Raw genomic sequence first — 26,278 nt, 5'->3', positions numbered from 1 at the left:
TTTTGTTATAATTATAGTAAATATATACTTGGATGTGCGCGTGAGTGAAATTTCATTTACGCTCACGCGCATTCACGAAGAAATATTTGTACTGACGCACGCCATGTGAGTAGGAATTCACGTTCACGCAAATTCACGAAATGAAAAGTTATACTCGCACACACTTACGCACGAACAAAGTTTTTGCCTCACGTTCCTGCATGATTCACTACAATTTTCGTAACTCACAACAAATCTCGTGACTCAGGAAAATTTTCGGAACACGACAGTTGGCTTGATTCACGACAAATCTCATGACTCGCTGTAGTTACTGATTAGTAAGAAACATTCATAACTCACGACGGAACCATCAGCAAAATTCAAATATGTTTCACAATCAAACAACGGACGCTATTGAAATCTTAAGCGTGATAAAATCCGTGAGGGTGATTAAAATCGGTGAGCTTGAATCGTGAACGTGAATTTGTTCGTGAGGGTGTTTTTTTTTGTCTCTGTCTTAACATGAATGTGAATTTTATCTTGAACGACAATTTTATCGTGAGCATGAATTGGATCGTGAACGTGAATTTTAATCGTGAGCGTGATTTTGGAGAAATTTTACTCACGCAAATCACGAACACAATTTGATTTTTCCTCACACACGACAATTTTTTGTTTAGTCCCGTTCACGGCTTCGCGTGAATCATGCGTGATTCACGAACATGTTTTGTTTTCTTTTTGTTCTGCCAGTTTAACTGGCGGTCTAAAAAAACCAAAGTATGTAAAGCGCCAATATTCGTGCTAATCCACCAGTAAGTTGCCAAGAAGGCTGATATCTATGGCTTCTTCCCTTTTTACGATTCCTTTCAAATTCCTCCCCAGCACTGTAGATATATCTTCCACATTATTGCCTCATTCTTCGTCACTGGGACATCCCAGTCAAAATTTGTTTAATATCATTGTTTCTCTGCGTCCCATGTACAAAAATATGTAATTTTACTAACCATTTGCCCAAAGTTGCCCACTGGCAACTTTTTAATTTTAAAAATTTCTCACTTGTTGTTTTTATGCAATTCTAAGATGTGACTTCCACAAATATTTTATTTGATATGTTCTACAACAGATTTAATAAAAACGTTCAATACTTTTGATGTAATTTTTGAAAAAATCTCATATATAAAAACCGTTTTCCAAATTCGCAAATATTTTTTCTTGGGCCGCGTGCGTATTAATGAGAATAAACTTGCTAAATGACAACCAAATTAGCTGTTTTTTAATTCAACTTAAAGAGAACACTTTCGATACCGTTACAGTTTTATAAACAAACAAAAAACAACGCTGACAGTTAGTCTCAAAATACAAAAAGTTGCCCATAGGCAATTTTAACGTCGAAAGGGTTAAAATAAATCATTTTTAAACCAATTTTACCTTTGTAGTCCAAAAAGTCAACTAATTTCGGCTTTATTAATTTTGAAGAATTTTGAAAGTTGGCCTTAGTCCAACAAACTTTTCTTTCATGTAAATAGAAACTTTTTTAAGTCGAATCACTTAACTATAAAAACAAAACGACTTCACTAACAAGTTTATCGATTTCAAGAAAAAAATCTTCATATCAGGTATATTTGTCTTCTGTGCTTAGCAAACATCGCACTCGCATTTTAACGACCAGAAATCTTTGGCCTTACGACAATATTTTCTTCAGATTACCATTTAAATTTTCCTCAGTGAGAGAAACTATCGTAGATTTTAACTATTCTTTCCTTATTCTAACGATATAAATACCAACGAGGTAACAGGTTGGCTGATAAGTCCCCGGTCTGACACATAAATGGAGTCGCTAGTATTAAATGCATATTATTTTTATATAGTACCAACCTTCAAATGATTCGTGTCAACATTTGACGTCTATAAGTCAATTAGTTTGTGAGATAGAGCGTCTTTTGTGAAGCAGCTTTTGTTATTGTGAAAAAAATGGAAAAAATGGAATTTCAGGTTTTGATAAAATACTGTTTTCTGAAGGGGAAAAATACGGTGGAAGCAAAAACTTGGCTTGATAATGAGTTTCCGGACTCTGCCCCCAGGGGAAATCAACAATAATTGATTGGTATGCAAAATTCAAGCGTGGTGAAATGAGCACGGAGAACGGTGAACACAGTGGACGAAAGAGGTGGTTACCGACGAAAACATCAAAAAAATCCACAAAATGATTTTGAATGACCGTAAAATGAAGTTGATCGAGATAGCAGAGACTGATGATTCTGAGCGGTGTTTGCAGCTGTTAACTCGTAATACACTCGAGTTTTTCCGTCGATATGTGATAATGGATGAAACATGGCTCCATCACTACACTCCTGAGTTCAATCGACAGTCGGCTGAGTGGACAGCGACCGGTGAACCGTCTCCGAAGCGTGGAAAGACTCACAAGTCTGCTGGCAAAGTAATGGCCTCTGGTTTTTGGGATGCGCATGGAATAATTTTTATCGATTATCTTGACAAGGGAAAAACCATCAACAATGACTATTATATGGCGTTATTGGAGGGTTTGAAGGTCGAAATCGCGACAAAACGGCCCCATATGAAGAAGAAAAAAGTGTTGTTCCACCAAGACAACGCACCGTGCCACAAGTCATTGAGAACGATTGCAAAAATTCATGAATTGGGCTTCGAATTGCTTCCCCACCCACCGTATTCTCCCGATCTGGTCCCCAGCGACTTTTTCTTGTTCTCAGACCTCAAAAGGATGTTCGCAGGGAAAAAATTTGGCTGCAATGAAGAGGTGATCGCCGAAACTGAGGCCTATTTTGAGGCAAAACCGAAGGAGTACTACCAAAATGGTATCAAAAAATTGGAAAGTCGTTATAATCGCTGTATCGCTCTTGAAGGGAACTATGTTGAATAATAAAAACGAATTTTGACAAAAAAAAATGTGTTTTCCTTTGTTAGACCGGGGACTTATCAGCCAACCTGTTACACATTATACTAAAGTCGAATTTCTCGCAAAATCTATACGAGTGCACCCTCAAAAAGATCGTCTCTGTAATATATACTCCCAAACATATTCTGATTGAAACATATATGTGTTCGGAATTTTTTCAAACACAAATTGTTTGTACTGTGAAAACATGTTATGTTTCACCCTAAGTATATATTTTTAAGGGCCCAAAGAGTTAGTTCCAGTTTCTAAACATTTGTTTGCTTGCAGCAAAGTGCCTTAAATATAATTGTGTTGGAATACAAATAAAAACATATGTTTATTAAAGGGTGATACGGTCAAAATTTGGTCAATATAAACTTGACGTGTTTCTTTCAATTTTGCATTTAAAAAACCTGAGCACCCCTCATTTTGAAGGTGTGAGTGTGTAGAATGTTGCTCCTATTTTGATTTTGGAATTAACTCTTCAGTTGTCAAAATGCCGTCCAAGCAAGAAAAGCAACGTATCAAAATTTTGCTCGCGCATCGCGAAAATCCGAGCTACTCGCCCGCAAAGCTGGCAAAATCGCTAAAAGTTGCCAAATCAACCGTTACAAATGTAACTAAAGCGTTTGGGGAACGTTTGTCGACAGCCAGGAAGTCTGGATCGGGGGGAAATCGAAAACCGGAAGCCGCTGAGACGACAAAGAGAGTTGCCGGTAGTTTCAAGCGAAACCCTAATCTCTCTCTCCGAGATGCCGCAAATAAGCTGGGTGTATCGTCTACAACCGTGCATCGAGCCAAAAAACGAGCCGGACTATCGACTTACAAGAAGGTAGTGACTCCAAATCGCGATGATAAACAAAATACGACGGCCAAAGCTCGATCCCGGAGGCTGTACACGACGATGCTGACGAAGTTTGACTGCGTGGTAATGGACGACGAAACCTACGTCAAAGCCGACTACAAGCAGCTTCCGGGACAGGAGTTTTATACGGCAAAAGGAAGGGGAAAGGTCGCAGATATTTTCAAGCACATAAAACTGTCAAAGTTCGCAAAGAAATATCTGGTTTGGCAAGCCATCTGTACCTGTGGCTTGAAAATCAGCATTTTCATAGCTTCCGGGACTGTCAACCAAGAAATTTACGTGAAAGAGTGTTTGAATAAACGTCTGCTGCCTTTCCTGAAGAAATAGGTTGTTCGGTACTGTTTTGGCCGGATTTGGCATCTTGCCATTACGGTAAAAAGGCCATGGAGTGGTACGCCGCCAACAACGTGCAGGTGGTTCCCAAGGACAAGAACCCTCCCAACACGCCAGAGCTCCGCCCAATTGAGAAATACTGGGCTATTGTCAAGCGGAACCTAAAGAAGACCAAAAAACTGCTAAGGACGAGCAGCAGTTCAAGGCAAACTGGCTTTCTGCGGCGAAGAAGGTGGACAAGGTGGCTGTACAAAATCTGATGGCAGGTGTCAAGCGTGAGGCCCGGCAATTCGGATTTGGAAAAGCGAAAGCCTAACTGAATATTTTTCCTGAATTTTACACTAATTGAACTTGAAAAAGAAATTTAATTTGATTTTTTAAATAAACGATTTCACCGATTTACACGCGTTTTCCCTTGACCAAATTTTGACCGTATCACCCTTTATTTATTTGAATATTACACCCCAAATATTTACTATATATCTACACACAAAAAAATAATTCAATTATTTTATGAATAGTGTTCCCATAAATTTTCCAAACACGGAATTTATAAATTGTATGAAAAAAGTTCATAAATTAAAAAATACAGGTTTTCATTGACTATGAATGTATACATAATATTAATGAAATGTTTAATATTGTGAATGAAGTATAATTTTCGACATTGAAAACATTATATATACTAAAAACGTCATGATTAAACTTTTCTTTTCGATTTTTTCCCTAATTCTTAATGCCTACATAATGTATGAACCCATTTATAAAAAAAAAAAAAAACATCATTAAAGTCCTGCAAGTAAAGAACATTTTACTTGTCAATATGAGCACCAACGCTTCCAGTTAATTAATACAATTGTTTTATTTCGTCAACCTTTTTCAGCAATAAATAATCTTCGAATCGACGGCGACTCAAACTGAACTGAAAATGCCAAACACAGCACAGCCATGTGTTGTCTTCAAAAGCATTATGTTTGGTTTTTTTTTCTTGTTTTTTTGCCTTGTATTATATGCTATATATGTATTATATACTATATATGTATACATATGAGAGAAACTCTATGTTGTGGCTCTCTCATGCTAAGAGAAAACCAATATATTTGGATATATTATGTAAGGTTTCATTAATTTTACGAAAGAATTTTTGCGCATTATTAAACATTTCTTAGTATAATAACAAGTATTTACGAAGAAAAATTACGTACATCTATTTTATGAAAGAGTCTATACATTTTCACAAATGTACAAATTTATGTACAAATTCATATTTTATTTTTTTGTGTGTATACTTTCGTTATTTATCTCCGTCGCCACCTATATTTTTCCTCTCTCTGGCGTTTCTAAACATACCCAGCGAAAACTAGGTAACCACATCTCATTACAATTTGAATTAAGAGGATAAAACTGTCATTACACATTGCATTACATTGCGATGATTTATAATGACTAATTTGTAATGACAATAATAAATACTTCTTGGTAATTTTCGAATTGTCATTCTCAACATGTAATGCATTTGGCTGTGACTTAATAAAATAGAATAAATGATGGTATCATTAGGTATAAGTATTGAAATAATTGAGCATTTACTTAAAAAACTCAAAATGCTTTATTATACCTCATTCCCATTACACTTTAAAAATCGACTTTAACTAGATTTCAACTGCCATTTGCCTTATCAAAAAGGGAGTTATGTTAAAATCCACCTTTAGTAGATTTCGAACCTAATGTGGTCTATTAGGTTTATTATAACGTATAACACGATTCAAACTCCCTTAAACAACCCACTTTTATTTATATTTTAAGTTGAAATTAATTTGCATGTAATCTTATTTAGATGACTTGTTACATTTTTGTTTATTTCGGCAATATTCGTTTCTATTCAAATAGTGTTCATATTACAGCATTACCCGCCATATTTTGATCCATTGTAATCGATGCAATATTTGGTATATCTACGAATAAGTGATTAGATATTAGGTGATTATATGCTTTAAAAGCACCTTCGTGGCCGAAGGTATGCCTGGGGAGAAGTACTTTCCTCCGAGGACATGCGTGTGTAAATGTAATTTCGGAGCGATGCCAATTAATAAGTGGTTATTCAGTTTTAAATGGGCTTACCTACAAGCTTACCGAGTAATGAGAATTTTTGCTGCGTATATATATGTTTATAGGAAATTTCCAACCTAATGCGTGTTTGCATGTTATACTATTATATAAACATTATATGTTTGCACTTGGAAATAATGTACTAAAAGTATATAAATAATGTACTAAAATTATATATTTGTATAATTTTTACACCAAAACATATGAAGGTTAGGTTAGGTATAGTGGCAGCCCGATATTCAGGCTCACTTAGACTATTAAGTCCATTGTGATGCCACAGTGGTGAACTTCTCTCTTGTCTCTGAGTGCTGCCCGATTCTATATTAAGCTCAATGACAAGGACCTTCTTTTTATAGCCGTTCCACATTGCAGTGAAACTACTCAGAGAAGCTTTGAAATTCCATTTATGTTTTTTTTTGTATTTATTTGTATGTTCCTGGTAAGCTCGGAAACGGCGGAGACGATTTACTTGATATTTTGACTAATTTTTTCGAAACGTGGTCCGCTTTGCCCGACTTTTTTTAAATACAGTGAAAAAAATCGATCTCCCCAATGTACTTGAAATTTACAGAGGAAGTGGGGGGAAGTTTTGAAATTATTATGGGGTACCGATTTTGTTGATAGTTTGACTGGTATGGAACATCCTCCTTTCCTCACAGTTTGAAACTTAAAAAAATGTTCCCCGAAATGTTCGGGGAATGTTGAGGGTGGTTGGTTAGGTTAAAGTGGCAGCCCGATTAACTTTCAGGCTCACTTAGACTATCCAGTCTATTGTGATACCACATTAACTAAAAGTACCTATTACATATGGGTGCTGCTAGTTTTAACCGTTGAACCTTCTCGATTATTTTCTTCTGTTGAACCAACGTTTTCTAGGTCCGCCAGTAATCTAAAGCTATATGCCCCCAAAATTCGCTTACACCTTACACAAACTGCAGGACACTCACACAAGAGTGTCCGAGTAAAAATCGAGAGAACTAATTAGATCTGAGCAGATCCGAAAATTGGTACGATATGATTATATTTAACTGCTATAGAATTAGATCTGATCAGATCTCAATTTTTGCCTACATATAATTATATATAGTCCTATATTTAGACAGATCTTATCATATATGGGATTATATCTAGTTACATCTGATTATATCTCATCATATCTTGGTAGATCCAAAGTAGCCAATTTTGAGATCTGATCATATCCAATTAGATCCACCATTTTTTTAGACGGGTATCTGGTCGTGGAAAGGGGTAGTGACAAATTTAAACCTCGTCGATTTACTTGAAATTTAATGGGAACGTGGGGGAGGTTATGCAATAAGACGTATATTTCAGGAGAACGGTTCAAAATATGTAACCAATTTGTTTATAATTATAATCCTACAAATTTGTTTCTTTTACTTCCGCAATTTTATGTTTGAAGACGACTTATACCGGACGACATTTTGATCGCTATACGCACCTATGTTCGAGGATTCTAATTATATGCTTTTCACTTTTTACAGGGAGGATCTACTTTGATATCAATCAACTTTTTCCGACTGTTCCGAGTTATGAGGCTGGTGAAACTATTGAGCAAGGGCGAAGGTATTCGCACACTATTGTGGACATTTATAAAATCCTTCCAAGCTCTTCCCTATGTTGCTCTCCTCATTGTTATGCTGTTTTTCATTTATGCTGTAATTGGAATGCAGGTTAGTTACCAGTCCCACCCATAATGTAGAGAGGAATTAATTCCAGAGTATATTTTTTCAGGTCTTCGGCAAAATCATGTTGGATGAGGGAACAGCTATCAATCGCAATAATAATTTCCAAACGTTCCCTCAAGCTGTTTTGGTTCTATTTCGCTCGGCCACTGGTGAAGCCTGGCAGGAAATTATGATGGATTGTTCGCCAAGAGATGAGGTTAAGTGTGATCCTGAATCGGATGCCACAGGAAATTGTGGTTCCAGTATAGCCTTCCCATACTTCATATCCTTCTATGTCCTATGCAGTTTTCTTGTATGTATCACCTGAACGGGGTGCTTAAAGTTGGTTCTCTAACATGAGTCTTACATTTTAGATCATCAATCTGTTCGTCGCTGTTATTATGGACAACTTTGATTACCTAACACGCGATTGGTCTATTCTTGGACCACATCATTTGGACGAGTTCATTAGATTATGGAGTGAATATGATCCAGATGCAAAGGGACGCATTAAACATCTTGATGTTGTTACTCTCTTAAGAAAAATCTCACCACCTCTGGGTTTTGGCAAGTTATGTCCGCACAGGATGGCCTGCAAAAGATTGGTTTCCATGAATATGCCTTTGAATTCCGATGGAACGGTGTTATTCAATGCAACACTGTTCGCCGTAGTGCGTACCTCCTTAAGCATCAAAACGGAAGGAAATATAGATGATGCAAATGCTGAGTTGCGTGCGACTATCAAACAAATTTGGAAACGTACCAATCCCAAGTTGCTTGACCAGTGTGTCCCACCGCCCGGCAATGACGATGAGGTCACCGTTGGTAAATTTTATGCCACATATCTAATTCAGGACTACTTCCGACGTTTTAAGAAACGCAAAGAACAGGAAGGTAAAGTTGATCAAAATGAGAGCGCTTTAACGCTTCAAGCTGGTCTGAGAACCCTGCACGATATATCACCTGCGTTGAAGAGAACAATTTCGGGCCTTCTGGATGAATTGACAATGGAACCAGATCCCATGCATAGGGTAAGTTACTCCAGTCTATTTCTTATTCATTTTAAAAATGTATACATTTTTGTTCCTCTATTACTCCATACATAGGTTAGGTTAGGTGAACCTAACCTAATCTAACTAAGATAAGCGAATTCTTTTTATGGCCGAGACAGAAACGGCACAATATATGAAACCACCATTGGAAACTCTTTAGTATTCGCAGGAATCTGATCCTTTTTGTTTTGCCAATTTGACCCCTTCATGATATCCTAACTGACTGCTCACGGAACGATTAACGTTCGTATTTGTTTTTTTTATACCCACCACCATAGAATCGTGATGGGGTTATAATAAGTTTGTCATTCCGTTTGTAACACATCGAAATATCGATTTCCGTCTACATAAAGGTGGAAATTCTAAGACGATATAACCATGTGTCTCTGTCCGTCATGCTACAGCTCTCACTAATGGCGCTATCGTTCTGCAATTTGGCACAGATTTAGGTTTTTGTTTGCAGGCAAAAATGGTGTCTATCGGTCCATGTTTTGGTATAGGTCCCATATAGACCGATCTCCCTCTTTTACTTCCTGGGTTTCTAGAAACCGTACTTTCAAACCGATTTGCCTGAAGTTTGAAATCTAGAACCATAAATAGGTTTTCAGCAACTGATGTGCATCGGCCCATGTTTTGGTATAGCCCATAAAGACCGATCTCCCGATTTCACTTCTTAGGCTTCTAGAATATATTGTCTATATATATTTCGAATATATTGTGTATCGGTACAACTTGTTATACATCCCCCCCTATAAACCCGCCCTCCGGTTTGGGGTCTAGATTCTGTAGGTTTTTCAGAACCACAATTATAGAATTATTATAGAAGGCGCACCGATCGTGAAAATACCATAAAACTGAAAGTAAAATTTCCAGATTACTTCTTCTCTCAAGGCGTTATTTCATCATTTTCTTGCACGCTTACACGAGATGTTCATGATTCCTCTAAAACTCAAACAAAAATGGTTGAGACTCTGATCTAGTTCTTCGGGAAGCATACTGGTTGAACTGATCTGCTCAGGAGAATATCTGTCATCAAACCCCCCTGAAATTGTGTATGACGAAGAGTTTTCAAAGGAATCTATTATATTTATTTGATTCATAGTGGTGCACTGTTAGAAAAATATGTTTTTCATATGTTCCGATAAAAACAAAATGTGTTTCGGGCACAATTTTAAAACACAATATATTTAAGTGCAAACATGTAATGTTCCCAAAACTAACACTAAATGTTTGGGACATCTTATGTATGTATTGGGACATTTTATGTATGTGTGGACATGTGTTTTGTTTATCATTTTGGCATTATGGGCACAATTTTTTTTTGGTTCGTTAAAAGAAATCAAGGGTCTTCATAAAAATAACGAAAGGGCACTATACTCTTTTTAGAGTTGGGACAGTAAAATGAAATAAGGAGGAAATAGTGAAACATTACACAGTAAAATATATAAAAACAAAGTCTAGTACCTCTTTATTAATAAGTAGTCCTCGAGGAGTTGACGGACACCTTAACATATAAAAGCGGGCATTAAGTTCGAGTTTTGCAGCTAAAGGCATTTTAGAGCGATGGTGTTAAATGCTAGTAAAAAACTGTTCACGCCTAAATAAATTTATGTTTATATTATAAAATTATTTATGTATGTCTATACTCGACTCCACGTTCTTCTTTTGTTAGAGTTTTTGAATTCCTTCCAAATTTTAAAGTTTTGTACCAAAAACAGTTTTTTGTTACAAAATTGTTATTTTTGCAATAAAAAAATAATATTTTATCAAAAAATCAGTCAATTTCGATTATATCAAGCACTGTTACTGACTAGGTTAGGTTAGGTTAGGTGGCAGCCCGATCAGGCTCACTTAGACAATTCAGTCCATTGTGGTACCACATTGGTGAACTTCTCTCTTATCACTGAGTGCTGTCCGATTCCATGTTAAGCTCAATGACAAGGGACCTCCATTTTATAGCCGAGTCCGAACGGCGTTCCACATTGCAGTGAAACCACTTAGAGAAGCTTTGAACCCCTCAGAAATGCCACCAGCATTACTGAGGTGGGATAATCCACCGCTGAAAAACATTTTGGTGTTCGGTCGAAGCAGGAATCGAACCCACGACCTTGTGTATGCAAGGCGGGCATGCTAACCATTGCACCACGGTAGCTCCCTGGCTGACTATAAATCTTTAATAACCCACATTTCGAAGTTTCATTATAAAAATTTAATATAGTATAAATATAAATGTGTAAATTAAAAAAAGTGTTCGGTCGGAGCAGGGATCGAACCCACGACCCTTTGTATGCAAGGCAGACATGCTAACCACTGCTCCACGTGGCAAACAAATGTATGTTTCTGTGAAATAATGTTATGTTTGCATGGGCTCGTGGGCGCTGCAAACTATGCTATATAAATGTAACTTATAACGATAATTATCTACTGGTGGCTATAACAGCTACGTAGTCCAGTGGATAGATTACAAACTGTATGGTCCTCGGTTCGATTCTCCGTGCAGGTGAAAGGTAAAATTTAAAAAATTTATAAAAGTGAATAAATTCTTCAACATTATTTGTATTACAGAAAAAGGTGCCAAGAACTAAAATATTTCGTGGAAGTGAAAATTGCGAGTATGTTAGGCAATGAGCACAATCGTCTTTGGGAAAAATTCTTCCAAGCATATAATCTTTTTGGGCTCAAAATGCTTCCAAACATATAATATGATCACATAAAACAAACATATTAATGTTTCGGCAGTATCCAATAATATATGTGCTTCCTGCAAAATATGTTTGGAACATATGTTAAAGAAGCGATTTTTTTAGGGTGTGGGTATTTAAGATTCAGCCAGGTCGAACTTACTGCTGTATATACCTGTTTTTATTTCATGCACGACAATTCATTTGATTTAAAAAATAAAAACAAAAATTATATTAACCCTCTAATGCCTTTAGGCGGGCTTCATTTAATAAGGGAGCTTTTAGTAAAACACACCTTAAGACAACAAACGTGGGCAAAATAAAAAGAAAACTTATTTGAAACTATTCAAGAGGCTTTGCAGCATATGCTGAATTTTACCGTATACATTTTTCTTGCTTAGTTCTCTTGCTTTTGTGTCGTTAACATTGAAAATTTAATCAGCTGGCAAAAAAATTGGAGCATTAGAGGGTTAAAAATTTAATTTCTTCGAAAGTTTTTTTATTAACAATTTAATTCAATTAAGATTTTTTTAAACTATTGATCAATACAACAAATGTCATGTATCTGTCATTTCTACCCATATGCCAATGTGAATTTGTTACACTTTGTGTCAGCTAACCTTTAAATTCGCTTCAATTAACTTTATAATTTAAATTGGCTTAGTCCAATTTTGGCGTACTGTTTGCAATATTTTGGCCGGTATACCATGAATAAATGCTTCAGTGTTGTCTTCCAATGCGTCAATATCATACAGCAGGCTTGTCTGTATGAACTTTAATATAGCCCCACAAAAATAATCTAAAGGCGTTAAATACCTTGATCTAGGCGGCCAATTGGCCGGTCCCTAACGTGAAACAAAGTGTTCACCGAACTTGCCTATTATTTTTGTGATTGATTTTTGTTTCAATTAAAAAATTTGTTGAATCAATTAAAATTTTAATTGGAAATTTTTTTGTGTGTACGCACACAGTGTTGCATGTGAAGCCACGTGTCATCCAAGTCAAGTATTTTGGACACAGGTTAAATATCATCTCACGGTAGCACTCACCATTCGTTATAACTGGCATCAACTTTAAAGAAGAACGGACCAATAATGCCACCAGATAAGCCGCACCAAACTGTCACTTTTTCTGCATGCATTGGTAGCTTTGCAATGTTTTTAACCGACAATTCTGCTTATTTATGTAACCATTGGGCCAAAAATGAGCATCGTCGCCGAACACAGAAGAGAGCAATGGTCTTTCTTAGCAGACCACACATTTTGATAATAAAATTCAAGCAAGTGTTGTTCGTTTATAGACCAAACTGAAGATGTTTGACAATAGGTCTGTTCGAGTACTTTTCCACTCAAAAAATATCCAGTAAAAACTAGCAAGAGAGTAAGAGTGTATTTAACTCTCATTGCTTAAAATTGCATCCAGTAACTATTTGCACATTCAAAATTTCAGCTTATAAAACATTAAAAACAAACAAGTATATACGGCCGTAAGTTCGGCCAGGCCGAATCTTATGTACCCTCCACCATGGATTGCGTAGAAACTTCTACGAAAGACTGTCATCCACAATCGAAATACTTGGGTAGTGGTATTATAAAACTTCTTAACATCGTTTTCTAAATTGTGAGTTAGTCCATACGTGGTATATATTAGACAAAAAAGTTATGTATAGTTAAGTCTACAAATAATTACGAATCGATATGGACTTTTTGCACGGTACGTAGAGAGCCAGAATTGAAATTGGGGGTCGCTTATATGGGAGCTATATACAATTATGAACTTGATATGGACCAATTTTTGTGTGATTGGAAATCGATTTATCTGAGGGATATATATAACTATAGACCGATATGGACCTAGTTAGGCATGGTTGTTAACGACCATATACTAGCACAATGTACCAAATTTCAACTCACTCGGATGAAATTTGCTCCTCCAAGAGGCTCCAAAACCAAATCTCGTGATCGGTTTATATGGGGCTATATATGATATGGACCACTTTTGGCATGGTTGTTAAATATCTTATACGATCACCACGTACCAAATTTCAAGCAGATCGGATGAATTTTGCTTCTCCAAAAGGCACCGGAGGTCAAATCTGGGGATCGGTTTATATGGGAGCTATATATAATTATGGGCTGATAGGAACCAATTCCTGCATGGTTGTTGGATACCATATACTTACATCACGTACCAAATTTCAACCGAGTGGGAAGAATTTTGCTTTTCCAAGGGGCTCTGGAGGTCAAATCTGGGGATCGGTTTATATGGGGCCTATATATAATTATGGACCGATTTCGACCAATTTTTGCATGGGAGTTTGAGGCTATATATTAACACCACGTACCAAATTTCAACTGAATCAGATAAATTTTGGTCTTCCAAGGGGCTCCGGTGGTCAAATCTGGTGATCGGTTTATATGAGGGCTATATATACATATTTATGGACCGATGTGGACCAATTTTTGCATGGTTGTTAGAGACCGTATACTAACACCATGTACCAAATTTCAGCCGGATCGGATGAAATTTGCTTCTCTTAGAGGCCTCGCAAGCCGAATCGGGGGATCGGTTTATATGGGGGCTATATATAATTATTGACCGATGTGGACCAATTTTTGCATGGTTGTTAGAGACACCATGTACCAAATTTCAGCCGGATCGGATGAAATGTGCTTCTCTTAGAAGCCTCGTAAGCCAAATCGGTTTATATGGGGGCTATATATAATTATGGACCGATGTGGACCAATTTTTGCATGGTTGTTAGAGACCATATACTAACACCATGCACCAAATTTCAGCCGGATCGGATGAAATTTGATTCTCTTAGAGGCCTCGCAAACCAACTCGGGGGATCGGTTTATATGGGGGCTATATATAATTATGGACCGATGTCGACCGATTTTTGCATGGTTGTTAGAGACCATACACTAACACCATGTACCAAATTTCAGCCGGATCGGATGAAATTTGCTTCTCTTAGAGGCCTCGCAAGCCAAATTTGGGGGTCCGTTTGTATGGGGGCTATACGTAAAAGTGGACCGATATGGCCCATTTGCAATACCTTCCGACCTACATCAATAACAACTACTTGTGCCAAGTTTCAAGTCGATAGCTTGTTTCGTTCGGAAGATAGCGTGATTTCAACAGACGGACGGACGGACGGACATGCTCAGATCGACTCAGAATTTCACCACTACCCAGAATATATATACTTTATGGGGTCTTAGAGCAATATTTCGATGTGTTACAAACGGAATGACAAAGTTAATATACCCCCATCCTATGGTGGAGGGTATAAAAACGAATCCTGTTTTTTTTTAACATCCAATTGTTGTTGCGGAACATGTACATTGTACTGGTGCGTTGTTTGTTATCAACAACCAGCTGGCAACGTATGCTTTGGTTTCCAAGATTTTACTGGGGAAAAAATCTCTAGGAAAAACTTGCAATTTTTCTATCTGATAACTGTCAAATGTGCTTCTCTCCGGCTATCTTTTCCTGGCAGTTTGGTGTAAACGTACGACTTCCAGTAAAAATTTGTTATAATTATCAAAAATTATCGGGTTCTCGAACGGAGCTAATGAAACACGAAATGTTCGTCAGCCGTATAAACCAGTGTTGCCAAAAAATCACTATATACTTTTTTGATCTCTATACTCACTTGATATTAAAATCTTTTGGATGTACACCTTTGCTGATATACAATTATCAGAATAATGTATTGTTCAACATATTCCAAAAGTTTTCTTTATTGGTGCGATAATGAAGCTCAAACTGAAACAGATTCCTAAGAGTTTGTCTAAGGTTGGTACATGAGGGCCTTTCTATGGGGTAGTCCTACTAAGTGGTCCCTGGCCGTCTTTACCCCAATACCAAGCCCAATGAAACCTCTTTCAAATCAAATGTGTCCTTTTTAAATGAAATGAAACCTCTTTCAAATTCTCTAGTATAAAGTTTTTTTTCCTTGTCCAAAAGTCGATAAACTTTTCAATGAAGTCGTATTGTCCTTATAATAAAGTGGTTTCACTTAAAAATGGGTATCATAACATGAAAGAAAAAATGTTTGGGCTAAGGTCAACTTGACTTTAATAATTCAGAAAAATTCTTTAAATTTAATGAAATTGTCTTTAAATTTGTAGTCTTTTTGCATCTTGACTACAAAGCAAAAAATTGTTCAAATATAGGACATGTTTTTCAACACTTTATTTTAAAGACGGTTTTACTTGAAACATACTGTAATTTCCACTAAACGTCGAGTCTTAATTTGGAAAATAAAGTTGTCGTTAACTCGTTTTTAAAGGACTTTTGATACCATATGAAGAAAAAAAGTGAAAAAGCGAAAAATGAAAATTTGTTTCCTAGAAGCAAGTACACAAAACCCAAATTTAAAAGAGAATTGTGTCTTAAAAGTATCCTTACTTGTATTCTCCGCTTCTTTGGCTCGGAATTAATACCAAAATTTTTAAAGTAAATCTTTGGAACCGGGCACGCTTTTCTTCAGTGTAGCAATTATTTCTTATCCAATTCTTATTTTAGGAATGCACGACTTCCTAAATATCAACTCTGTTTGAATTGAATTGATATCCGTAAATTTCATTCATAAATTTATTACATTCTTAAATTTTTTGGGGGTTTTTGAAAAAGACAAAATAAATTTTCTTTTGATGCTAAAAAAATTATAGTTATTCGCGAGAAATTATAAGACCAAAAATTTAATGAAAATTTAACTGCTAAGTTAAATTAAAAATTATCAAGTATATACGGCCGTAAGTTCGGCCCTCCACCATGGATTGCGTAGAAACTTCTTCTAAACACTGCCATCCACAATGGAATTACTTAAGTTGCGGTAACGCTTGCCGATGGCAAGGTATCTTAAAACCTCCTAACACCATCTTCTAAATTATATGTAAGTCCATACGTGGTATATATTAAAACAAACAAGTATAAACGGCCGTAAGTTCGGCCAGGCCGAATCTTATGTACCCTCCACCATGGATTGCGTAGAAACTTCTACGAAAGACTGTCATCCACAATCGAATTACTTGGGTTGTGGTATCTTAAATCGTTTTTTAAATTGTGAGTTAGTCCATACATTAGACAAAAAAAATATGTGTAAGTAAGTCTACAAATAATTACGAAACGATATGGACTTTTGCACGGTACGTAGGGAGCCAGAATTGAAATATGGGGGTCGCTTATATGGGGGCTATATACAATTATTGATATGGACCAATTTTTGTGTGATTGGGGATCGATTTATCTGTTAGTTAGGCATGGTTGTTAACGGCCATATACTACCACAATTTCAACTGACTCGGAAGAAATTTGCTCCTCCAAGAGGCTCCAAAACCAAATCTCGGGATCGGTTTATATGGGGGCTATATATAATTGTGGACTGATATGGACCACTTTTGGCATGGTTGTTAAATATCATATACTACCACCACGTACAAAATTTCAACCAGATCGGATGAATTTTGCTTCTCCAAAAGGCACCGGAGGTCAAATCTGGGGATCGGTTTATATGGGTGCTATATATAATTATGGACTGACATGAACCAATTCCTGCATGGTTGTTGGATACCATATACTAACATCACGTACCAAATTTCAACCGAATCGGATGAATTTTGCTCTTCCAAGGGGCTCCGGAGGTCAAATCGGGGGATCGGTTTATATGGGGGCTATATATAATTATGGACCGATTTCGACCAATTTTTGCATGGGAGTTTGAGGCTATATACTACCACCATGTACCAAATTTCAGCCGAATCGGATGAAATTTGCTTCTATTAGAGGCCTCGCACGCCAAATCGGGGGATCGCTTTATATGGGGGCTATATATAATTATGGACCGATGTGGGCCAATTTTTGTATGGTTGTTAGAGACCATATACTAACACCATGTACCAAATTTCAGCCGGATCGGATGAAATTTGCTTCTCTTAGAGGCCTCGCAAGCCAAATCGGGGGATCGGTTTATATGGGGGCTATATATGATTATGGACGGATGTGGGCCAATTTTTGCATGGTTGTTAGAGACCATATACTAACACCATGTACCAAATTTCAGCCGGATCGGATGAAATTTGCTTCTCTTAGAGGCCTCGCAAGCCAAATCGGGGGATCGGTTTATATGGGGGCTATATATATTTATGGACCGATGTGGACCAATTTTTGCATGGTTGTTATAGACCATATACTAACACCATGTACCAAATTTCAGCTGGATCGGATGAAATTTGCTTCTCTTAGAGGCCTCGCAAGCCAAATTTGGGGGTCCGTTTATATGGGGGCTATATATAATTATGGACCGATGTGGACCAATTTTTGCATGGTTGTTAGAGACCATATTCTAACACCATGTACCAAATTTCAGCCGGATCGGATGAAATTTGCTTCTCTTAGAGGCCTCGCAAGCCAAATTTGGGGGTCCTTTTATATGGGGGCTATACGTAAAAGTGGACCGATATGGCCCATTTGCAATACCATCCGACCTACATCAATAACAACTACTTGTGCCAAGTTTCAAGTCGATAGCTTGTTTCGTTCGGAAGTTAGCGTGATTTCAACAGACGGACGGACGGACGGACGGACGGACGGACATGCTCAGATCGACTCAGAATTTCACCACGACCCAGAATATATATACTTTATGGGGTCTTAGAGCAATATTTCGATGTGTTACAAACGGAATGACAAAGTTAATATACCCCCCATCCTATGGTGGAGGGTATAAAGAGATCGATCAAATACGTATGTAATTCAGTTTGACAAAATAGACATAAAATTTTGACAAAATTTTCTACAGAAATAAAATTTAAACAAAATTTTCTATAAAAATAAAATTTCAACAAAATTTTCTACCACGTTCCAAATTTGAACCGGATCGGGTGAATTTTGCTCCTCCAAGAGGCTCCGGAGGTCAAATCTGGAGAACGTTTTATATGGGGGCTATATATAATTATGGACCGATATGGACCAATTCTGGCACGGTTGTTAAAGATCATATACTAACACCATGTTCCAAATTACAACCGGATTGGATGAAATTTGCTTCTCTTGGAGACTTCGCAAGCCAAATCTGCGGATCGGTTTATATGGGGGCTATATATAATTATGAACCGATGTGGACCAATTTTTGCATGATTGTTAGAGACCATATACCAACATCATGTACCAAATTTCAGGCGGATCGGATGAAATTTGCTTCTCTTTGAGGCTCCGCAACCCAAATCTGGGGATCGGCCTACATCAATAACAACTACTTGTGCCAAGTTTCAAGTCGATAGCTTGTTTCGTTCGGAAGTTAGCGTGATTTCAACAAACGGACGGACGGACATGCTTAGATCGACTCAGAATTTCACCACGACTCAGAATATATATACTTTATGGGGTCTTAGAGCAATATTTCGATGTGTTACAAATGGAATGACAAAGTTAATATACCCCCATCCTATGGTGGAGGGTATAAAAATGCCCTTTCAACAGAAGCGTTTGAAAAAAAAAACGAAAATAATGCTATTGCATACTTGCATATACTTAGGAACTTGAGTTGACTTCCTACATCTTTTTTTTCTCATAATTCATGACAGAATTGTTCCGAATTTGGTTTAGAATTGCTCCACTATATAAGGTCTAAGATATGTTTTTACGCCCAAAAATCCCCGCAAATAAAAATTACCCGTAAAAATCCCCTCAAACCTGTAAAAAAACAACCCTAAATTTAGGGGGAAAACACCCCAACCTGGCAACACTGATCTGTGGTCATTCGCGTCCAAAAAAGACGAAATACTACTCCCAAAGAGCAAACCAGAGGCCGCCGAAAACTGTCGACCGAAGCGGAACTCGCCTTATGATGACAGAAATAAGGCAGAACAAGTCCCTAACGCCGAAAAATACTACTGTTTCCAAAAATAAGCAAGTTAGTGAGTGGACAGCAAGACGAGCGCTCCAAAACATTGGTTATGTTTCAGCTGTAAAAAAAAACATTAACCTGCATTGTCCGAAAAGAATCAAAAGAGGCGAATGAAGTTTGCAAGAGAGCATAAAAATTGGACAACAGATACCTGGAAGGAAGACTACCTCGCCATTTTGCAGACTCATCTTCCCGAGTTTGTTGGCAAGAGTGCTTATCCTGAAGATGAAGTCGTATTTCAACAGGATGTTGATACGAAGCATAGTGCAAAAATAGTGAAAAAATGCCTTAGTGAGCAAAAATTGGCCAGCGCAACGCCCCGAACTCAACCCCATTGAGAATTTATGATCAATCGTGGGAAGATGGCTGGGATTGTACACGTCTGTTCCATCAAAACTAGAAGACCTGTGGGAACGAGTGCAACTTGAATGGCAGAATATACCAGATGAAATTATACAGGAATCGGTTGAAAGTATGCCAAAACGTATAAATATGGTATTAAAAAATAAAGGGATATGGACCAACTACTAGAAAATGTTCCAACTGACACCGGTATAGAAAAGTGCAAAATTGAGTACATGCTAGTTTTTTTTTTTGTCTTTTTGTTATGTTTATTTATCTCTCTGAATTCTCTACTTTTTGTTTTTTATGTTTTATTTTTATTAAGAATTGAAGAAGGGATAAAGAAAATATAAATTATTTTGAGTTTCTTTATTGCTGCTTTTTTATTCGTTTAGAATAAAAAACAAGTAAGGAAAGTCTAAAGTCGGGCGGGGCCGACTATATTATACCCTGCACCACTTTGTAGATCTAAATTTTCGATACCATATCACATCCGTCAAATGTGTTGGGTGCTATATAAAGGGTGATTTGTTAAGAGCTTGATAACTTTTTTTTAAAAAAAAAACGCATAAAATTTGCAAAATCTCATCGGTTCTTTATTTGAAACGTTAGATTGGTCCATGACATTTACTTTTTGAAGATAATTTCATTTAAATGTTGACCGCGGCTGCGTCTTAGGTGGTCCATTCGGAAAGTCCAATTTTGGGCAACTTTTTCGAGCATTTCGGCCGGAATAGCCCGAATTTCTTCGGAAATGTTGTCTTCCAAAGCTGGAATAGTTGCTGGCTTATTTCTGTAGACTTTAGACTTGACGTAGCCCCACAAAAAATAGTCTAAAGGCGTCAAATCGCATGATCTTGGCGGCCAACTTTCCGGTCCATTTCTTGAGATGAATTGTTCTCCGAAGTTTTCCCTCAAAATGGCCATAGAATCGCGAGCTGTGTGGCATGTAGCGCCATCTTGTTGAAACCACATGTCAACCAAGTTCAGTTCTTCCATTTTTGGCAACAAAAAGTTTGTTAGCATCGAACGATAGCGATCGCCATTCACCGTAACGTTGCGTCCAACAGCATCTTTGAAAAAATACGGTCCAATGATTCCACCAGCGTACAAACCACACCAAACAGTGCATTTTTCGGGATGCATGGGCAGTTCTTGAACGGCTTCTGGTTGCTCTTCACTCCAAATGCGGCAATTTTGCTTATTTACGTAGCCATTCAACCAGAAATGAGCCTCATCGCTGAACAAAATTTGTCGATAAAAAAGCGGATTTTCTGCCAACTTTTCTAGGGCCCATTCACTGAAAATTCGACGTTGTGGCTCGTTAGTAAGTCTATTCATGATGAAATGTCAAAGCATACTGAGCATCTTTCTCTTTGACACCATGTCTGAAATCCCACGTGATCTGTCAAATACTAATGCATGAAAATCCTAACCTCAAAAGAATCACCCTTTATAAAGGTTTGTCCCAAATACCTACATTTAAATATCACTCGATTTGGACAGAATTTGATAGACTTCTGCAAAATCTATAGACTCAAAGTTTAAGTCAGCTAAAGCACTAGGGTGGAACACAATGTTAGTAAAAAAAAAAATATGCAAAACATTTAAATCTGAAGCAATTTTAAAGAAACTTCGCAAAAGTTTTTTATGATTTATCGCTCGATATATATGTATTAGAAGTTTAGGAAAATTAGAGTCATTTTTACAAATTTTCGAGTAAGCAGTGGCGATTTTACAAGGAAAATGTTGGTATTTTGACCATTTTTGTCGAAATCAGAAAAACATATATATGGGAGCTATATCTAAATCTGAACCGATTTCAACCAAATTTGGCACGCATAGCAACAATGCTAATTCTACTCCCTGTGCAAAATTTCAACTAAATCGGAGCAAAAAATTGGGCTCTGTGGGCAAATGAGTGTAAATCGGGTGAAATCTATATATGGGAGCTATATCTAAATCTGAACCGATTTGGCTGATATTTTGCAAGTTTTTCGAGACTCATAAAATATTCGGATGTACGTAATTTGAGAAAGATCGGTTGATATACACGCCAATTATGACCAGATCGGTGAAAAATATATATGGCAGCTATATCTAAATCTGAACCGATTTTTTCCAAAATCAATAGCGATCGACTTTGAGCCGAAACAGGAAACTATACCAAATTTTAGGACAATCGGACTAAAACTGCGAGCTGTACTTTGCACACAAAAATACATCAACAGACAGACAGACGGACAGACAGACGGACAGACAGACAGACAGACAGACAGACAGACGGACGGACATCGCTAAATCGACTCAGAATTTAATTCTAAGACGATCGGTATACTAAACGATGGGTCTCCGACTTTTCCTTCTTGGCGTTACATACAAATGCACAAACTTATTATACCCTGTACCACAGTAGTGGTGAAGGGTATAAAAATATGGGAAACATTTAAATCTGAAGCAATTTTAAGGAAACTTCGCAAAAGTTTATTTATGATTTATCGCTCGATATATATGCATTAGAAGTTTAGGAAAATTAGAGTCATTTTGACAAATTTTCGACTAAGCAGTGGCGATTTTACAAGGAAAATGTTGGTCGAAATCAGAAAAACATATATATGGGAGCTATATCTAAATCTGAACCGATTTCAACCAAATTTGGCACGCATAGCAACAATGCTAATTGTACTCTCTGTGCAAAATTTCAACTAAATCGGAGTTAAAAATTGGCCTCTGTGGTCATATGAGTGTAAATCGGGCGAAAGCTATATATGGGAGATATATCCAAATCTGAACCGATCGGTTGATATACACTCCAATTATGACCAGATCGGTGAAAAATATATATGGCAGCTATATCTAAATCTGAACCGATTTTTTCCAAAATCAATAGGGATCGTCTTTGAGCCGAAACAGGACCCTATACCAAATTTTAGGGCAATCGGACTAAAACTGCGAGCTGTACTTTGCACACAAAAATACATCAACAGACAGACAGACGGACAGACAGACAGACAGACAGACAGACGGACATCGCTAAATCGACTCAGATTTTAATTCTAAGACGATCGGTATACTAAACGATGTGTCTCAGACTTTTCCTTCTTGGCGTTACATACAAATGCACAAACTTATTATACCCTGTACCACAGTAGTGGTGAAGGGTATAAAAAATAATAATAATTATGTACTCATTTCTGCACGCCACCGTATATCCAAATCCGAACCGTTTTTTATACCCTTCACCACTACTGTGGTACAGGGTATAATAAGTTTGTGCATTTGTATGTAACGCCAAGAAGGAAAAGTCTGAGACCCATCGTTTAGTATACCGATCGTCTTAGAATTAAATTCTGAGTCGATTTAGCGATGTCCGTCTGTCTGTCTGTCTGTCTGTCTGTCTGTCTGTCCGTCTGTCTGTCTGTTGATGTATTTTTGTGTGCAAAGTACAGCTCGCAGTTTTAGTCCGATTGTCCTAAAATTTGGCATAGGATCCTGTTTCGGCTCAAAGACGATCCCTATTGATTTTGGAAAAAATCGGTTCAGATTTAGATATAGCTGCCATATATATTTTTCACCGATCTGGTCATAATTGGCGTGTATATCAACCGATCTTCCTCAAATTCCGTAGATCCGAATATTTTATGAGTCTCGAAAAACTTGCAAAATATCAGCCAAATCGGTTCAGATTTAGATATAGCTCCCATATATAGATTTCACCCGATTTACACTCATTTGCCCACAGAGGCCAATTTTTTGCTCCGATTTAGTTGAAATTTTGCACAGGGAGTAGAATTAGCATTGTTGCTATGCTTGTCAAATTTGGTTGAAATCGGTTCAGATTTAGATATAGCTCCCATATATAGCTTTCGCCCGATTTACACTCATATGACCACAGAGGCCAATTTTTTGCTCCGATTTAGTTGAAATTTTGCACAGGGAGTAGAATTAGCATTGTAGCTATGCGTGCCAAATTTGGTTGAAATCGGTTCAGATTTAGATATAGCTCCCATATATAGCTTTCGCCCGATTTACACTCATATGACCACAGAGGCCAATTTTTTGCTCCGATTTAGTTGAAATTTTGCACAGGGAGTAGAATTAGCATTGTAGCTATGCGTGCCAAATTTGGTTGAAATCGGTTCAGATTTAGATATAGCTCCCATATATAGCTTTCGCCCGTTTTACACTCATATGACCATAGAGGCCAATTTTTAACTCCGATTTAGTTGATATTTTACACAGGGAGTAGAATTAGCATTGTAGCTATGCGTGCCAAATTTGGTTGAAATCGGTTCAAATTTAGATATAGCTCCCATATATATGTTTTTCTGATTTCGACAAAAATGGTCAAAATACCAACATTTTCCTTGTAAAATCGCCACTGCTTAGTCGAAAAGTTGTAAAACTGACTCTAATTTTCCTAAACTTCTAATGCATATATATCGAGCGTTAAATCATAAATAAACTTTTGCGAAGTTTTCTTAAAATTGCTCCAGATTTAAATGTTTCCCATATTTTTTTACTAACATTGTGTTCCACCCTAGTGCATTAGCCGACTTAAATTTTGAGTCTATAGATTTTGTAGAAGTCTATCAAATTCTGTCCAGATCGAGTGATATTTAAATGTATGTATTTGGGACAAACCTTTATATATAGCCCCAACACATTTGACGGATGTGATATGGTATCGAAAATTTAGATCTACAAAGTGGTGCAGGGTATAATATAGTCGGCCCCCCCGACTTTAGACTTTCCTTACTTGTTCGTATGTTAAATCAGTTTTACCCCCATTTTCATGAAGCTCCGTTAGTGCTACGTTAGCTAACGAACTTTTAAACCGTGATATCTACATATCTGTCATCTTGCGTATATATTCCATATGCCAGTTAGAAACTTAACTGCAGAAAATTTTTCAGTTAAAGTTAACCGGAGAAAAGATATTTCCATTTTTCTTTCTGTTAACTGGCAGTTAAAGCCTAACTGAGCTACATGAAAACGGCCGTTAAAGTATGCAATTTTTAATCATGTCATTTGTTTTCTAGTTGACGTTCCATATGTGCACAGTAATTATTCTCCAACCATCAATGATCTAAATATGAATTCGAATAAAAATCTTGGTCAACATTTCATTAAAAATTGCAGAAGATTTATTTAATTTGAAAAAAGTTTAATTTGAAATGAAAAAGGTTTAATTAGATTTGAAAAAGGTTTAATTTGATTTGAAACAAGATTCATTTGATTTGAAAGAGGTTTCACTTGAAGTGAAAATACTATATATAGCGATTTCTGAATTTGTTGTTGAAATCTATGTTGCCTGGGGCATACAAAAATTGAAGAAAATCCTTGCACCGCTTGAAAAAAAAGTATTTGCTATTAGTACAATGCTTGACAACAAACACAACATCGTTTGGGAGCAATGCATATTTTCTTTGATGGTATTACTTGATGAAATATTTTCTCATTCTAGCGTCACCACACACTATTTGGCAGAGTATGGTCCTCTTTCCGTCGTCAAGATCAAGGTGTAAATTTCCAAGTTAAGGGAAAAGGTGAAACTATCCCAAGGCGTGAGGGTATGCTGCAATTGGATGAGAAAATGATGAATACCGAGTCAAGAGGAGTAAACAGGTAAGGATATGTAAAATAAAATCCAATTCAATAACCCTGATTATAACGAGGATCTTATGGACTAGCTTGCATACCACAAATGGAAGACATTATACCAATGAAGTAAATGCCTCAAACATTAGCGGAATGTTACTGTAAGTGCAATTAAACGACAAACGATCCTCGTGTGATATATGCAAAATGAAAAAATTTTAACTTCAAATAAGAATTTATATTGGCCAATTTTTTTTTAATGTTGTTACCATAATTAAAATAATTAAATCGATTATTTTTTATAATAATAATCAACCCCTAGAAGAAGGCTATTGCCAATATCTATAGAATTTTAAGAGCATTTCTTATGCAAACCTATTGGGTATGTACCATGTTTTGTTTTTGTTAAAAAATGTATATAGTTGTGAGATAAAAAAAATAAATAATTTCTTTATATTCGTCTTGTAATTGGTAAGTGTTAAAACTAAAAGTTCTTTTCAGATCATTCGCAGATTGGGTAGAATTGAAATGTGTTTAGTGGGACATATGAGGATATACCTTCCATTCAGGTAGATAAGGTAATTGGGAGCATTTTGTTGCTCCCATGTTGTTCCGAAGATGTTCTTTATTTTAACTACCCAGGAAGTTCTTTTAATAAATTGTTGCATAACTCGCTGTTTTCATATTTTTAATATGTCATTTTAACTTTTTTGTTTCATATAGTTTAACAAACTGTGTAAGTATTAATAAAATGGTACAATTTATTTAAATTTTGTCGAATAAAATGCAGAATCCATTC

At 36.7% G+C, this 26,278-nt stretch overlaps 1 protein-coding gene across 4 annotated transcripts in view; it reads left to right on the top strand.

Moving 5' to 3' along the window:
* The window catches only part of Ca-alpha1D (Ca[2+]-channel protein alpha[[1]] subunit D), a 239,320-nt gene extending 213,373 nt beyond the window's left edge, over positions 1-25,947 (top strand). For all 4 annotated transcript variants that reach the window (XM_075304026.1, XM_075304023.1, XM_075304024.1 and 1 more), the window contains exons 21-25: positions 7,703-7,891; positions 7,953-8,198; positions 8,260-8,916; positions 25,346-25,506; positions 25,572-25,947. In XM_075304026.1, the coding sequence (XP_075160141.1) occupies positions 7,703-7,891; positions 7,953-8,198; positions 8,260-8,916; positions 25,346-25,506; positions 25,572-25,644 (1,326 nt within the window). In that variant the 3' untranslated portion in view covers positions 25,645-25,947. The remainder of the gene's footprint in view (positions 1-7,702; positions 7,892-7,952; positions 8,199-8,259; positions 8,917-25,345; positions 25,507-25,571) is intronic.
* The last annotated feature ends 331 nt before the right edge of the window (positions 25,948-26,278 follow it).

Source organism: Haematobia irritans, chromosome 4 (assembly GCF_050003625.1).
Source record: "Haematobia irritans isolate KBUSLIRL chromosome 4, ASM5000362v1, whole genome shotgun sequence".
Taxonomy (NCBI): domain Eukaryota; kingdom Metazoa; phylum Arthropoda; class Insecta; order Diptera; family Muscidae; genus Haematobia; species Haematobia irritans.
Note: the sequence above shows the minus strand (reverse complement) of the source record. Positions and strands in the feature narration are given on the sequence as shown.